Source organism: Coturnix japonica, chromosome 7, assembly GCF_001577835.2.
Source record: "Coturnix japonica isolate 7356 chromosome 7, Coturnix japonica 2.1, whole genome shotgun sequence".
Taxonomy (NCBI): domain Eukaryota; kingdom Metazoa; phylum Chordata; class Aves; order Galliformes; family Phasianidae; genus Coturnix; species Coturnix japonica.
Window position 1 is genome coordinate 13,902,985 of NC_029522.1, and position 17,777 is coordinate 13,920,761.

Genomic DNA, 17,777 nt, shown 5'->3' on the forward strand with positions numbered 1-17,777 from the left:
ACAGACTTTGTAAGAGCAGCAGAAGTTTCCCCTTTCACTTGTGGTTATTGATTGCTGTTTCTCACAAGCGCCTCATCCAGCCCTAACAGTGAGAACACTATAAAATGCTCAGTGTGTATGCATATTATACTGCATTTTTCTGACATACACACACACACACATACATACTGTCTCAAGAACAAAAGACTAGGAATGAATACTTCACTCTTGTCTAGTTCTGTGCTAACAATATGAAGAAACTATTTTGTACAGTATATGCTGTATGCATGCTTCCAGAACTGTGAAATACCTGTTTTCAGCAGCATTAAGGTGTAAGCACCAGATAACAGCTTTTATTGGAAGTATTTCAGCTCTCAGTATTTTCCTAAAACTTGGACTCCTTGGTTTCCTAAAGTTTTCTTTATTTCTTAGGTTTTGTTTATCCATAGCAGCAGAGAGACTTGTTATTACTGAACAAGAACCACAGGCTGTCTTTGATAGGGCCACGATTGGGATACTGTAGTTAACAGTTATTCCATGTATTTGGAACTACAGTCATAATTAGTGGTCACTAAAGAGCTGAATATTGTTCAGTTAAGATCTGATGGGTCTCTTATTTCCCTCCCCACCATTCACATGTACCAAGCCTATGAAGCAATTTACATGATAACAGAGCAATGAGGAAAGGAGAACCTGCCTTCTATTCTGAACTGAGTACAAAGGCACATTTGTTTCCCCCTTTTCATATCCACTCCAGTCTGTGCACATCTGAGATTTGGGGTAGCTACAGCCTCTGGCCTCACACTTTCTTGTGGGGACATGATGCTCTCTTTCTCAAGCTGTCTACAAGTGGTAAGAGTTTCCCAGCCTGGAAACTACTAAATTTGTACTTCTTTGGGCAAGACCAGTCACGTTCATTGAGCTAACTCCAGCTCATGGCTCATTTCAAGATTAATATTATCACCTCTTGGAATTAAAGCAGGGATGTGACCAGTGGAATCTCATCCAGCTTTAATTTACCATAAGAAGTCACATGAACATTTCTCAAGAATGAATATCCTTGACATCGCTTGGTCCACAGGGTAAAAAGACTTCAGTGTAGAATGTTCTTAATTGTTTTTAGAAAGAGGAAATTGAACTTAAAAACATTCCAAAGGAAGCAAGCCTTTTAAGTGATCCTAAATCACTGGGGTGCTTTAGAAAATAATTTCAGTGTAAGTTGAATTTTAATTGCCTGCCCCTTCCTCTTATTGTCGTGGTACTTTCATCCCCTCTGTCTTCCTGGAAGAGAACATTATTGTTGCTGTCTATTTTAAGAAATTCACTGGAATTTTTCCTGCAGTGCAGCAAAATGTGATGGCTGGATATGTTTTAATATTCTGTATTATGAATATTTTTTATATCTTTGTAATTAAAAAAATGACGTTTTAATGACTGATCTCTTATAAACCCTGGACTGTTGAGTTTGCAGCATAAGAAGCTCAGGACAGGCAATGCCAGGTGCAGCAAGAATATTGCTGCAGCCCCACAGCATTTTTTTTAGCATTATTCAAATTAGTCTCAACACTCATAATTCTGTTGTTTCCTTTATTGCTGTTGTAAAGCAAATGGTTCTTTTATACAAATGTTATCTCCTGGCTATTAATTCAGCTGTTATTTTGGATTATGGCACTCCTGTTAAATTTAGGGATGTAAAATCTCATAAATATTTAAAAGTTTCAGACTGACGTGGGAAGAAATTGTTTTTGACTTGCTTTGTTAATATCCTATTGTTCAATCGGTAACAGATTTGGAATATATTGTTATTTCTCTACTGTTTGACAAAAAGTTGCAGTTGAGCAACTGCTTCAAGTATATTCACTTGGATTGTAACAGGTTGGTAAATATGTTTTTTTCCAGTGGAAAATTGCAAGGGAAATATCTGTTTTCCTTTGAGAGAGCAAAAAAAAACCCAAAATTAAAACTTGGCTTTTTTTTCAGAGCCCACTTCATCGCCAATGAAAATGCGATGTAGGTTTTTAATGATGGTTTCAGTAAAGCAATTCCGAACAGGGCTGCTTACAGTTCAATAGTTCTGTTTTAGCATTTTTGCTCTTAAGGCTTCTTTCAGAGAAATAAATAAAATGGACAAATATTTTTCTTCCATCGTAGATATTTTGAATAGAGTACATTTACTACACAGTGAGTGTGTCTGCAGGATAAAGATTAGTGTGCAACCTGAGTATCCACCAAACTCTGAATAATAACCAGGGGACAAGGATTCACAATTTTTGCAAGACCAGTGCAGGTCTAGGAGACATACTTTGGGGCAGGGTTCCTGTTTCACATCTAACAGCATTTTCATTCTTTCTCTATGTTGGAATTGAATGGATAGCTTTTCAGACAGATATTAAGGAGCATTAAGTCATAAGTCCCATCAATGTCATTAATAACTATTTGAAATTTTTCAACAACTGTTCCAAAAAAGATGTTGGTTCAATCCAGATCAGTATGCTGACAAAGCAGGCAAAGTACATATGCAGTTATTCAAGCTTCCTTCTCTCCTGCATGCTCCTTAGGCTGTTCAATAGTGTCCTTGGCTTGATGGGTTTGTTTCATTAACCTAAATGGTGTAATATCATGACTTTTTGTGGTACAGGCACTGAACTGAAAAGAGAGATTTCTCTAGCTAACGGCTAGCTTGGTACTGCAGTGTTACCACTGTTCAGAACACATTTGCACACTCTGATCTTGTATGGTATGGCTGAACCAGCTTAATCTTCATGTAAGGTGACAATTTTGTCTAGAAAAACCTTTTTTTTCTTTTCAGTAACATGTCATAGTTGTGGTGCAATATTTCAAAGTTCAGGTTTTCAAAAGTAACCTGTTAGGTGTACAAGCTGTAACTGTGAAGGTGAACTTACAATGGAATGAACAAATGGACATTTTTACATGCATGTGATGAGTTGGATATGCCATGCTAGCTGACTCCAGGCAAGTTTAACAAATTCAGCATGGTGCAGCTCACGGCCCGTAGGGCGGACCCAGCCCCTCTGTGAGGTTTCTGCCTGACCTATCACCTTGTTGCTGCTGGAGAGGGCAAACAGATGCTTCTTCAGCAGAGGCCTCCTCCACCTGCCTTCTCTGGGGAGATGAATGGCAGCTATGAAGGGGCACAAGGAAGGGCAAGCAAATCCTTGGGGGCTGCTGGCCCCCCCACCTGGCTTCTGCAGATGCTGCCACTGGCCACCCAAAGCATGACCATGCGCACAACTATTCATGAGCCAGTCACACACATGCCCTCATTTGTTTTTGTCTACAGAAAAAGCTTGTTCCTCTATTACAAATGGAATGTGAATCTGCTATCAAATGAAAGAGGATATAAAGCTTTAGCTATAGCTTTTTAACTCAATTTTGTTGTTGTTTTGTTGTGTTTTGTTACTTTGAAAACTATTTTTGCTATACATTCCTTGTATTACTCTTGGTTCTATGTGAACATTATAAAGCAAACAGTTCTTGTATGCTTATAAACTTAAGAACATTTGGATGAGGAAATTCTGCAGAGCAGTATATTTACTTTGTGTTTCTGAATGGTAGCAATTAAAATTCACAGCTGCTGGCTGTCCAGATGTTTCTCACATTACAGCATTGTAATTTGCATTAGAATATATTGTGTTACTGCAGTAGCTGTTAAGTGGTCAGCTCTTCCAGCCTAACCACTGTATGTGAGCTCTACATACAGTTAGGATGGGGAGTGTATTTTTCACTTGCACCTGGTTGTTCTCTTTCCCCCTGTTCCCCACCTCTGTTAGCCTGACCAGTTTGTATTTCTCAGATGAAGGCTTTGTTGCCTGGAATTCACATACAGCAGGGGACATATTGGCAAATGAGAACAGATGTACAGGTGGTTTCTTCTAAGAGACACAGGGAAAAAAAAAAAAAAAAAAAAAGGACCTAGCTTTGAATCAGAACTTTCCCTTTGGCATTTTCAGGCAGCAAACATCCCTCTGGTGTCAGAGCTTGGCATTGATGACATCCATTTTGATGACTTCTCCCTTGATGTGGATGCCATGATTACTGCAGCCCTGCGGATGTTCATGGAACTTGGAATGGTTCAGAAATTTAAAATTGACTACGAGGTAACCATCTGCTCTGCAGAGATATCTGCTGCTTCCATGTTGGCACCGCTCTGTCCATTTGCACGCATTTAGTAGCCCTGATAAAATTTGTACTTTTCATTTCAGACGCTGTGTAGGTGGCTTTTGACAGTTAGGAAGAATTATCGAATGGTTTTGTATCACAACTGGAGACACGCTTTCAACGTGTGCCAACTAATGTTTGCCATGTTAACTGTAAGTATCCTGCTACAGACACAATCCCACAAGATCTTTTAGTGGTACATTACTTTACCTGTCTAAATGTTTTCCAACATGTTTTTTTTTTAGTTGTTGTGATATTCATTCATTTGCAATAGATATACACTCAGAATTAGGTTATTCAACTTGAGATGGCATGTTTTTGGCAAAACCTTAGAGTGTTTTAGTGACAGTGATATCAAAGGCATATTAAAGTGACTGAAAACAGATGGAAGTCTTGGAGTGAGCTTGTTATTATGGTTCTTCATCCTATAATAATGCTTTCTTTTTGGAACTCTTTAATTTGACAGTTATTTTGGACTGTTAAATTGGGACATAAAAAACATGGAAGATTTAGAAGAATTATTTATTTTGTTGATATTTAATATTTTCTTCTCCTATTTCATCAAAGTAGAAATGAAAAATACTGCCTTAAAACATTAAATCATCGTCCTCCATATTGATCTAAGTGAATCTTTTGTCTTTATCTGACACTGTAATACTGGTGTGTTTTGCTAAATGATATCACTGTCAGTAGTATATATATATAACCTCTCTTAGCATACAATTTAGTTCTGTTGAAAATATCAGTGTTTTTACACTCTCTCGTCCTACCCAACATCAACCTTGCCATGTGAAATAATGCATATTTAAATAGTTAAATCTTGCAGAAGTATCAGCAAGAAGACTGTGGTACTGGATGTTTCAGATTCTGCATAATATGGCACCATAGAAACAATGTGTCTGTGTGTACAACACATTCACTGTGCTTTTTAATTCATATTAGAATATTTTCATGAGGAACCAATCAGAGGAGGATCCCCAAAGCAAAGGCTGCATTTTCAAATACAGGAACATTTCCCAGGGACAGAAGAACAATCTTCTGACTTAATTACTGAATTTTTACATTCTTGTTGCTGCTGAGATGCCAGCATGGCTAGTGATTGCATGCTATCAGTCTGTGTGTTATCAGTGGAGCCTGTGCTGCCTGTACTATTCATACAACAGTGAGATCACTGGATCACTCTATTGCCACTGAAATTTTCCACTGCATTATGTGTCCATTAGATGGCCTGTAGCATGTTACCTATACATAGGGTACAGTTAGCTCTAGTGTGGATTTCCAGCTTTTGTTCCTGGTTTGGCATGATCTGTGTGGCACAACCTGTACCTTGGTCAAGAAAAAACAGAGAATGAGGTCCCCAGGCAGGTAAATGACAATGTGCTAGGTCTGTCCAGCAAGTTGTCTGGGTTAGGTTCTGTTTGCAGTTGGGGAGCTGTAACAAGCTGCGTCACACACCATGAGACAAAGCAAACAGAGACCTTTAATAAGGGAGAGAAGTCACCCCTTCTCTTGGAAGTGAGATTGTGCAGCTGGGTGGTATCAGACAGTGACATATTCATGCAGACACTTTCTGCTGATCTTAAATGAAAACTCATTGTAACGTGGGCATTGGTAGATTCTAAGAGTGTTATTAGTACGGCGCGCTTGTTGTTGTTAAGTTATATAAAGATAGAAGGGTTTTCACTCTGAACAGTAAGGGTCAAGTCAGACAACGTCTGGGAACTACGTTAATTTCTGCCTCACGCTCCCGGGAGCGAAAAAGCCACAGCTCCTCTGCGGGGGAAAGCGTCCTCTAGATGGAGCTCCGAGGCCGGCTTTGCGGCAGGTTTTGTTTTGGGTGGGAAAAGCTTTTTCCTACCGGGCACCTCCGTCTCAGCTGGAGGCGGCCAAATCGCAAATCGGCGGCCAGGGGGTTGGAGGAAGATCGCGATTTTTTGAACAGGCAGCAGCAGGACGGCGAGGCGGAAAACTGCAACCACAATCAACGCTTAATTTCAGGATGCTTTTAAGCAAGAAGTGTGGGAGCACAGATATTTGTGGGAGGTGATCTAGGATTTTCAAGCTCAGATCATTTCAGTACATGGGCTTCTGATGAGTTGAGCAGGAAGTTCCAGGTGGGCAGCAGGGCACCTGCACCAGAGGCATTTGACTGTGCCACGTCTTGCCCTGCCGTGCTGCGGCTTTGGTGCAAAACAGAAGTCAGGCACTGTGGCACCTGCCTTGGCTGCTCTTGCTTTCAGAGATAGGAAGACTGATTTTGTGAAAAGAGACATAAAGATGATAGTCATGAGACTAGTAATAGCACAAGGTTTGCTCATACTGAATTCTTCTTGGGAGAGCCATCCTACTTCGTGTGCCTCATTGTTTGATTTTCATCTGCAAAAAGGGACAATTCTCTGCCTTGTAGAGATACTGATTTGTGCCCAGTACTGTGTTGCAGGGTTTGTGTATTTGGATATTTCAGTATGCAAGACCCTTTCCTGAAGTTGTTACAGTCTTTTCCATGAAAATCAATAACGTTAACTGCACCACAAATATAAACAAAAAGGACTATCTTCGGGAGTTTCATGAAGGTTTAGCCTAGCAGATTAACCAGTTACATGGTAACACATTAGTCTCTAATGGCCTAACCATGCTCTTGTTGAGAACAGGAGCAAAATCCAGCTGGCCTAACAAGCAACAGAAATCCTGCAATGCTTAAACCAGGTGTTTCACTCCTCTGTCAGCCTTCCATGTGTGAACCATATATTCCATATGTCTAAATATAGATTTTTTTTCTCTCCAAGACACTAAAGAATTACAAGCCTGGTCCTGTGAGCTACGCTTCAGGCTCACCCAAATATTCCAAAGAAAAACACAGAAGTAAGGCTGCTTCTGCAAGTTAGGAATGTCACGTGAGAGTAAACCATGGAATGGAGCCCAGCCTTGATAATCAATGCCTTTGATGCATATTAATACTTTGTTCAAAAAGTAAAAATGAAGAAGTCAGTAATATAAAATTAAAATCACATCTGGTGTGCTAACAAAACATATAATGCGGCGCAAGATATAACAAATGCAATTCATTTCCTCACATGAGAGAATGACCTCCATAACTCACTGGAGACTCTGCCACTCGTGAGTTATGGGTCTTTTTTTTTTTTTTTGCTGGTTAAAATAAATTTTACAGTGCCATCATTTACAGCTGTGTATATATTTTTTTTCTCTGTGTAAATTCAAAAAATGAGGAAATATGATTCTCTGCTCTGAACATAATGCAAAAAAAAGATATCTTTTAACAATAACATTGTTTTAAATTGAACGTTCTTATTAAGTGAGATACACTATATTTCTCTTGTATACTCTATGGCAATATTTTTGATTAAATGTGGAATTTATTTTCAAGATATTGCTACTGTTAATATATTCCTTCATCAGTCTCTCTGCATTTATGATACAAACTGAGTCTTTGAGTTTAATCAGAGCTTCTGTTATGCTGAAAGCTATTTATTACAGTATCAACATTCTATTATAAAACTTATGTTTTAAGTTGCTTTAATGCAGTGTGAATGCTTTCTCTAGACTGAAAGTCGACACATGGTGTGTTGTCAGATACAATGCTTTTTTCAATTTTTTTCCCCTAAATTAGAACTTTATTATTTTTGTTATGCAAGGGCAATGTTTAAAGACTACAACCAGAAAATACTATTTTTTAAATAACTTCCTCTGCCTGGGTATTTACTATTGGAATTTTAAAAACAATCAGGAAAAGCCCTTTTGTAATATTCAAGTTAATCTGTACCCCAGTGGATATTACATGAATGGAATCTTTTTTCCTCATATTTAGTTATCTTTTTAGATGCATGAACTTTGATGCACTGTTATAAAGCTTTTGTAGCAAGCTTCTCACTTCTGTAGTTCATGCTAAAATATATACTTGAGCACCTGGGGCAGGGTTGGTTTCTTGTACTGACTAGGAATTAACTGCAGACACATTTTAGACTGTGAAAGCAGAGAATATTTGCATTTAAGTGTATATCTATTTAAGTAGAACTTATGGTCTTCCAAGTGAATAGCAGAGTTCTCACTTGGTATTGCAACAATGAGTGGCATCTCTGAGTGGGCTGTATGTTCCTGCAATAGTGCATGGACATCAAATCCACTGTTATTCACTCTTTGTATCACTTAATGTCCTTCTTGCCAGTGAGTGAAACTATGCTCCACTGAAAATCAGCGGAATTCAAAATTTCTTACATACTGTTCAACCTAGGTTTTATGTATAATATGTTGTATTTTATGTTTCTTTCATATAATTTCCTCTCCTGCTAACTGGATCATGTAGCTAGTCAGAGAATGTGGTTCAAGCCTGATACTGCAGAAAGAAAAGGGTTAATAGTTTTCCATTTCAGTCATTCTTGCAGGCAATTTGCCCTTATGCTTCTGAAGTTTTGAAGAACCATGTTGTTTCTTCTGTGGGTAAGGTGCACCAGACATACAGTGTCCCAAACAGCTTTCAGCACCTCCTCAGACATGACCTGTTCAGGGTGCCTGAGGTTAGCAATAGCAGCAGTGTTTCTTTTTTGGCACGAGGCAGTTCAGGCTATAGCACATCTTCTCTACAAGAAGATGTATAGTGGCAAAAAATAGTTGTAAGGCTTCACAATGGCATATCTGGTCTGAATTGGCTGTGGGGGATTTCAGTACATCAATTTTCAAAACTTTCTATCAAATGCAAGTGGGTATCTGCAGCAGAATTATGCCTTTTGAGATATTTCCTCCTTAAATCATGTCACTTCATTTCATTTTCATGTGTCCCACATAACAAATCTCTTCATTGTTCAAACCAGTTCCATAGAGTATATTTTAGCTGGCATCTTTTATGGGTCTTTTGATTTAACAAATTAGATTTCTTTGACAGTAGGGATTAACTAAGATGGCCACCTCAAAATTGAAAAAATCTGTGTTAAAGTGCTTATCTGAACAATAATTTCAAAAATAAATCAATTCTGTTTTGTATTTCTCTGGTAAGAAATTCCAGTTCCTGTCTTACATTGTAGTTACTGGTGTTTGTTTTCAACTCTTTTTGCCATTACTGCTTTCTGGGTAGTGGGGGAATGCCATGCTGGAAATGCAATGGAGAGATAATAACAGATCACTCTAAGGACGAATCTATTCTGCTAACCATCTAACATGCAGCGGGGAACATAATATGACAATAAAGCATTTATCTTCTCTTTACTGAAATGTTCATGCTATCACAACAAAGTTGGCTGTTGCTTGATGGACTAACATTACTTATCTCTTCTGCTACTGATAGTTACAGCTGCTATTTTTTTCCTGTTCTCAGACAGCAGGATTTCAAGAGATTCTGACTGAAATTGAAATTTTAGCTTTGATTGTGGGATGCTTGTGTCATGACCTCGACCACAGGGGAACCAACAATGCCTTCCAAGCCAAGTAAGTTTTCTAATTCTTATTACTTTAATTTGTTTTTCTTCCACAGAAGAGCAAAAGGTGACCAGGATAAAGAATGAAGCATTAATTTCAGGCCTCCTAGGCCAAGGCCAAGTATTCTTATTCCTGTATGCAGTGAGGGGCTATCCATCTTTATAATTCTCTGTTCTTTGGGGTAATTGCTGCCTTGTCCTTTGTATTAGGCTGTTGATTGGGTTAATCCTTGTGAGATGACACCAAATATTGAAATGTGGTGCAAAAACTTGATGTTCCTCTCTGGCTTGGTTATTACTAATCCTGGTATTCAACTCAGAAAATACTGAGACTATCTATCTGGGTTGCTCATGCTGACTGGAATGTGTTATGTTAAGCAATTAAAAACAAAAAACAAAAAAGGGTAAAAATGAATTCCTGTTTTCCCAACAACTTTCAAGATGATTTAGGCAAGCACAGTGTATAATTCCTGGCATATGGGAGTATGAAACTGCTACCATCATGCTGGAACTCTGATGCATATCATCTGCAGTGGGTGGGCTGCCCCTGGTTTGTAGAAATGCCACCTCCTTGGCCTGTTCCATATGCCAGAATTCTCAGAGCCTGCCTGGAGACCTGCTGCCACAGGCAGGGATGGGCTGGCTGCTCCTTGACACGGTCAGTACACACTGCAGCACAAGGCTGGATCCCAGAGGCAGATTCTTACATCACCTAAGTGAAATCTTGCTCTCCAGACCATTTTCAATTCCAAAAGTGAATGTCATTCTATTCAAGTTGCTTAGGACCTGACCCAGCATCCCTGATTCACATTTGTTTTTACCGTCCAGGCTGCTACCCTTAGACACATTAGTGAAATAGCAGCAGGCTAATGGAAAGCTTGAGGGTACATTGTAGAGTGGTGGTAAGAGAACTCTGATGACCAAGATCAGATTGTTTCCAAAATCTGCTTTTGAAAGGCAGTAAGAATAGCCTGTTTGCTGCAGCGCATAATGTTCACTGGCTGCTGTGTTTCTGGGGCGAGTATCCTTAGTGAACATCACTCATATTGATGTTTCTGATGTTTGCTAAGCTGCCACTTCCTAAGCTTTTGGTGCTGCTGTACAATCTCAATGAAACAGTGACACTGTCTGTATCTTCAATCACTATAGCAAGAAAAATCAATTGCAGTGCTCGAAAGACAGAGCTCATGGTGCAAAGGTTACCAAGCACTGCTAGGTGCCTGTTTGCAGCTGAGTCTTGAGGAGAATCAAAAAAGACGAGACAAATGGGAAGCTCAGCTGATTGATGTTTATGTTCCTAATTTACTAAAATGAAACCTAAGATTTACATCCAGGCCATTTTAGGCTCTGATTAAGTTAACCACTTCTCTACTGCAGCATTACACAGCCACATCTCTTGTGCAGTGAGATGGCTGACTTAGAGGCAGAGATTTCAGCATCAGATTGCTATCACTTACACTTCCTTGACAGCTGAGTACAAAGAGGAGACTGCCATTTTATGACTCTATAACGAAATTGCTGAAGACATTTAACAAAAGATAAAGATTCCCACACATACAAAATATCCCTGAAAATACAAGCTGTAGTTTTCATAACAGCAGCTTTGATTTATTTCTCTAACTTGGCTTACAAATTTAAGCACGTTTTCCTATCTTGTGTTCAGCACTACTGTTCGGTGTTCTGAAAGTTCAAGAGGTACACAATGAAGGCAATATCACAGCTGTCTGAAATGGCTCTGTTATATATCTCAACACCACATTCTCTAGGGATGATGTTTCCTGGACATCTTTCTCTCTAATATAGCTGCTTCTGATAATTAAATAGCAGTATGGTGCAGTTTTATAGTCTATTTTCCTAGGAGACTCTTTCTGTTTGTCTCTAGCATAATCTCTTGTTCTCATTTCTTTGGAAAGAAAACCCATCTTGTCGCTCTAGGCTGGGTCCCAGAAGTGAAGTAATGATGAACAGTAACTATTCTGACAGTCCAGTTCAATTCTCTGCACCTTCCAACAATTCTCAATTTAATAACTGTATTTCATAGGATTTTCTTCTTTAAACTTGGGAAACCCAATTGCTCTGTGCCTTTTGAAGCTTAATTTTGTTTTAGATAATAAACATGATTATTAAAAAAACATTCTAGACAGATGCTAAACTTTACTTTTACATTTACTGCTCTTGCTGCTATTTTTTTGTTTGCATTAGTATTTTTTTTAAGTACATGCTTTTAGATATAGAACCTCACCGCATTTGAACTTGTTTTTGTTTTGTTTGTTTCTAAAGGAATGGAATAACCTTTTTGTAAGCCTTTTTTTTTTTTTTTTTTTGTTAATATATACTAATAACTGAAAATAAAAAGTAACAGAAGAGTTACTTGAGCCCTGCTCAAGGATGATACAGTCTGTTTTTACTGCACAGTGTTGTGCTGTGCTGCAGCACTTCTAAGGCTCCTTGGAAGTTGTGTTCCATAACTTTGTTCCAGGAATTATCTTTAGTCAGCTGTTGGTATTTAGCATAAACATAAATGCCATGTATTTGGCTATAAATGACTATTTTGATCTAGCCAGCTCTCAAGTATGGTTGCTGACATGGGTGAGAGCGAGTGTGGCTGCGTGCTTTCATTACTAAATTCTCTCTGAAATCTGCTTTGTAAGCAGCTGAGCAGCATTTGTTGACTTCTCGCATTCTCTTTCAGGAGCGGATCAGCCTTAGCTCAGCTCTACGGCACCTCTGCTACCTTGGAGCACCACCATTTCAATCATGCTGTCATGATTCTCCAAAGTGAGGTACAAAGCATTACTATTAATCTCACTATAAGCTGTTGGGCAGTTTCAGCCAGGGAAAGGAAATACCACATACAGTATCTTTTTAATGCCCTCTCCTTGAGGAATTATTTATTGGTTACCTCAAAGGTCACATCTAGTACAAAATTAAACAATTACAAATGCTGATCGTAGATCCCAGAGATTATATCTGTCTCAATCAGCTAAGGGCAAGGGGAATATATCCTAATCATCATTATCACTTTTTCTGTCTTGCACAGATCCTGCTCAGAGCCTTATAGTTACATAAAATGCTCTCACCTTTCCCCACAAGACTTGTGTTGCACTCAGTGTATCTCAGTCATCCTTAACTGGACCAACCTGATTTCTTTGACAATTGTTCTGTTGTCAGTATTTTTATTGTGGTTCTGAATTATTTTACTAAATGTTGTGAGGTTTTTTTAAATTAATATCAGCAATATTGCACTGTCCAAAATACACCAGCTGCTGTGCAGATTTATATGAAGACAGACCCTGCCTAGAATACCTTATGCTCAACAATATGCAGGTTACACTGCTCTAGAGGTGTTATAAGTGGAAGAAGTGGAGGGATATACACATAATCTTTATGAAGAAAATGGATGTATGTTATTAATTTGCAGATAGCTTGTTGCAAAATGTATTCAGTATATATAAAAAATCTTATGCAGCACCATTAGAGACTATTCTAATATGCAGTAACTTCTGAAGAGCACGGGATGTCCCATGATTATAGGAAAAGGGGAACTGGGTAATGGCTTTACTCCGTATGCAGTGTCACAGAGGTCAGTCTTAGGATACTGGCTGTGTGTTTTTTGTGTCCAGTTTTTGAACATAATATTTACAATGTAGACATGGTAAAGGAGAGCCCCAGCATGAGTTTTAAACAATTCAATCTGCTCTGTTTAACCTGATTAACTAAAAGATTATCCCCTAGTAAATGGTTCTTTAGCTAGCAGAGAAAGGCATAACAAAAAGCAGCATCTGAAGGTTAAACAGACCAGTTCACAGGGAATAGGGAAAAACCAGTTTTTTGGGGTTTTTTCCTTTCATTTTTTTTGTTTGTTTTGTGGGGGTTTTTTTTGTGTGTGTGTGTGTTTTTGTTTTTTTGGTTTTGTTTTTTTGGTTTTGTTTTGTTTTGTTTTGTTTCTTTAAACCATTGAGACTGTCTACTCAAAGAACCATTCTTAGCTCTTCAAGTCTTCATGACTGAATGCCCTTCTGAAGACAGGCTTAAAGCATGGACAACTATGCGAGTTTATAGCTCTTGTCAGACTAGATGCTTTAAAAAAATCCAGCTTAGAAATCAATAAAGTTATTAAATTACATTTTTTTCCTTGGAATCTACTTCTTTTCTGGATGCTTCCTTGAATCTCTAGGATCTTTTGCAGATACATAATTTTACTTGAACTACATGTCCTCCTCTTTAATCACTCAAGATGTTTTATGTATGGAAGTTGTACTTCTTTAGACCAACAATGAGCTAATGTATTAAATAAATAGTAAGAACCAACTCTCCCTCCAAACCTTGCCTTGTCTGTCCTCAGACCTTCATGGCTGTAACTATCCACTCTCCAGAAAATTCCTGGTTTTAAGTGCATTTTAATATTCATAGAAGTATATGGCAGTGCATACTGAATGTCTGCATCACAGTGCTAAATGCCACCAAAATAAGAGTCTGTTTACCAAGTACACCACTGATTCTATGGGTGATTTCACTGAGAAATTGTACGATATCAGTCCCTATTAGTTTTCAGAATTTCAGTTACAAAATACTTCTCTGCTCTCAAATGGCAGTATTTGAATAGTTTGTATCCCTTCATTCTGGCTGTGGAGCACCTTTCAAATTCTGAAGCCCATGAGCCCTATAGAGTAGCCTATTGCGCCTTTAAACCACAGAAAGTTGGGGCTCTTCAGCCTGTGCAGGGAAAGCTTATGTATGTGGTAAGAAAGCAATAATGGGTCAGAGCGAGCAAACAGGCTGTTTAGAATGAAAAACTGATTTAGTATCGTTGACTGCTCTAACAGCAGTTTGTGTGCCTGCAAGCAGCAGCACAGATAAATCTATTAGGAGCACAACTCAAAAGCTGCAATGCCCAGCTCCCAAAAACATTTAATAAGAGGAAAGATTGAGATGTATCCATAGTTTTCCTCCATAAACTGAGGCTGTGCACGGTAGGAGTAAAGAGTAAATCTTTCCTCAAGAGGCTATAATTTCAGCAGAGTTTAGTAAAACATCCCAGATGCTTGATTACAATTGTCAAATCTTACACCCCGATGTAATCTCCACAGTGTTAACATTATTATTTTGTCATAGATTTGCCATGAATCAGAAAAGGCCTTTGCTAGAGAGTAACAGTAGACTGTTAGAAAGAGTTAGAAAACCTTTTAAAAACCGATATTGATTGCTAGTCCTTTACCTTCTTTATCTCTTTCATTATAGGGTCACAACATCTTTGCTAACTTGTCCTCTAAGGACTACAGTGACCTTATGCAGCTTCTAAAGCAATCGATATTGGCAACAGACCTCACTCTGTATTTTGAGTAAGTATTGGCATCTCTTGCATTTGAGAAATGAAAATCCAAAGCACGTACTCTAATGACCTATTAAAAACCAGTAAGGATGTATAATATGAGCGATTAATGTTTAGCTGTAGTTGAAAAGATTTAGTCTAATACTTTGTATATTTTAGGCTAATAGAAATATCTCAAGTGTCTGAGTAAGTTTTTCTTTAATGTGTAATGTCTACATCATCAAAAGGCAAGGGAAAAGTCCTGGGCTCATTCTGGAAAGCAACCCCAGGAGCTGGCTACAATTTGCTGCCATAATTCTTCTGTCCCTTATGCGATATTTTTCAGACATGTAGAAAATCAATGACATTTTAGAATTCTTTTCCACCACTTCAGAGTTTCTAACAATCTATACTAAAATTATTATATTTAATAAAAGAGATGGATGCTGAGGTAATGAAAACCTACACGTTGCTTTTTGAAGATAACTCGCATCAGAAGAGAAATGTGTTGTGGCAAGTTGAACTCTCTATTTTTCTCATCTGCATGTCAGACCTCTTAAGTAGTCTTCAAGTCAATGCTGTGTGATGTTTTTCAAATGCTGTTATTGCCAAGCTATATTTGTGGTAAGAATGAAGTGTGCATGTGGCTGGAGGAGTCACAATGCCACCACTAGACTTGGCAAGGCTTCATCCTTAGGAACTTTTGTTGGATGCCCATTAGCATCCTATCCCATACATTATTGGGTGGCATTTGGTAATGTACCCCTCAACTTTTAGAGTGATGTACATAGATTCCTCAATTACTGTGTGCTGATAGGTGGTTAATTACCACATTAATTTTCTTGAAAAACTTCAGAAATTCTAACTGTTTAACAATGCATCTTTAACTTTTAATTATATAAATACTAACTGGGATGCTGACATATTTACCGTGTTATTATGTAAAGAGCTGTTTCTGAACAATACTGGCAGCAGAGACACTGATGTTCTTTGTTTCCTGCAAGTGTATTCTCAAAGAAATTGTACTTAAGCTTTTTATGAATAGCTTTACTGTAAATAACTTACAAAATTAACCCATGTTTGTAGATATGAAGATCCTCAGGAAGACAAATCCTTTTAGGCACATAATTTTTGAGGCAGTGTGTTAGGCTTGCTAGGATCTAGAAGTCATGTACGACAATGGAATTTGCTGACAGCTCTAAATGAGATACAAGGGCCATGTGGACGTTTAAGTACAGATTCTCCTTTCTAACTACAAACATCAGGAGTGCAGAATTGGTTTATGTTGTCAAGGAGAGGATGAGTAGAAGGGACTTATAGGGCAGTTGCCTCATGCACTGCCTTGGCTGAGACCCTGCAGCCTGTGGAAGAGCTAGAACGCCTAACCCTGGCGAGAGTTTGCAGCAGCACCTTGGAAGGGAAACCAAACACAATGGAGTTCTTTTTGCTGCCTACCTTAGGCTGAACAACTACATGGTCAAGTGGTCTTTCTATTTTTAATGCAGAGAAATAATGTCCAAAGAGGACATCAGCTGAATTTCAAAATGGAAAATGTATGTAATTTTAGTGGATAATTTTAAAAGTTACTCACAGATAATACAACAAGAAAAAGAATTGAATCAAAATGATGTTTATGGAAATCAACAGAAATGATGTCTTGAGTCACTGGACTGTAAAGCAGCTGATTTGCTGTATCGCAAATTAGCTTTCCCTTTCAGACTATATACAAGAGCCAACATTAGTCAAAAGCATTGCAAAATTTCTTAAATTCTGGCATGCTACAATGCTTAATAACCTTCCTGTTGGACACTGTGCTTAAGCAACCAGCAGGAAGCACTGAACTATTTCCTTATCCGTAGATGCCTTCTTCAGATTGACACTTTCTCATACTAGAAATCCTTTGTGGCGTTAGACTGAAGCTTCTACATCTATTTCCAAGGGTGTCAAAGCAAGACTCTTAACATTTTCTATTCCTGCTTATATGAACCCACGTACTTTAAATTTGAATGCGTGAGGTTTTGGGGATCCCCTCTTCCCGAGCTTTCAGCTTTAAAAATTGTTGACTTTTTGTTTCTAGTAACATGTGAATTGTCCAGAATAATCAATACTTCAAAATGAAATAAGTTGCACTCATCAATCCTGTAATGTGAAATTCTAAATATTTTATTTCAAGAAACATAAGGGTTAAGATATCTTATTGTCTCTATATCTGTGTTCTAATTTCCATGGTAAAATCTGTTATGTAAGGGCCTCTGTACAATTCCGTCCATTCACTGGGGGCAGTGTTCCCAAAGGTGTGCATCCCCTTGAGTATAAAAATTGTAGTCTATGCCATCCAGATTGTGCTTTCAATAATAACTGTTGAAAATTTCAGTCCAGCTGAAGTAAGTATGGAAAATACAAAACTCTGTAAACTTCTTCCAGTTAGGAATCTCTCATGAGACAAGACACTGGACTGTCATCCAAACATAGGTATTTGGTTTCCAGCTTTGATGCTAATGTGTCACTCTAGGGAAGCTGCTCTGTATTTCTGTACCTTCCGTCATATTTGGGGCAGGATCTGTTGCATATTGTATGTGTGGTCTCACTGTGTGCAATAAGAGCCCCCTGAAGGCCAAGTGTGATTTACGACAAAACTATGGACTACAACAAGTCCAAATGTTGGTACTTAATAGTAAAAAAAATAAGCAAGCTTTAACATGTCCCTATTCATGGAGACTGGCAAGATCTTCTGAAAGACAAAGCATGAGGTCCAGTGGGGATACTTAATTTAAAGTCAGTGAGAACTACACATTCAAGATGCCTACAGTGTCAGTGTTCCGAGCGTTGGAAATAACAGTAATTACATGGCTCTGAAAAACCCTCTGGAATCCAAGAGTTAA

The 17,777-nt window shown here is 38.3% G+C and overlaps 1 protein-coding gene across 1 annotated transcript in view; it reads left to right on the top strand.

Annotated features, from left to right (window-relative positions):
- The window catches only part of PDE11A (phosphodiesterase 11A), a 118,134-nt gene that overhangs the window by 81,488 nt on the left and 18,869 nt on the right, over window positions 1-17,777 (top strand). The window contains exons 11-15 of the mRNA XM_015868349.2: window positions 3,951-4,097; window positions 4,203-4,310; window positions 9,485-9,594; window positions 12,277-12,367; window positions 14,826-14,926. Coding sequence (XP_015723835.1) covers window positions 3,951-4,097; window positions 4,203-4,310; window positions 9,485-9,594; window positions 12,277-12,367; window positions 14,826-14,926 — 557 coding nt within the window. The remainder of the gene's footprint in view (window positions 1-3,950; window positions 4,098-4,202; window positions 4,311-9,484; window positions 9,595-12,276; window positions 12,368-14,825; window positions 14,927-17,777) is intronic.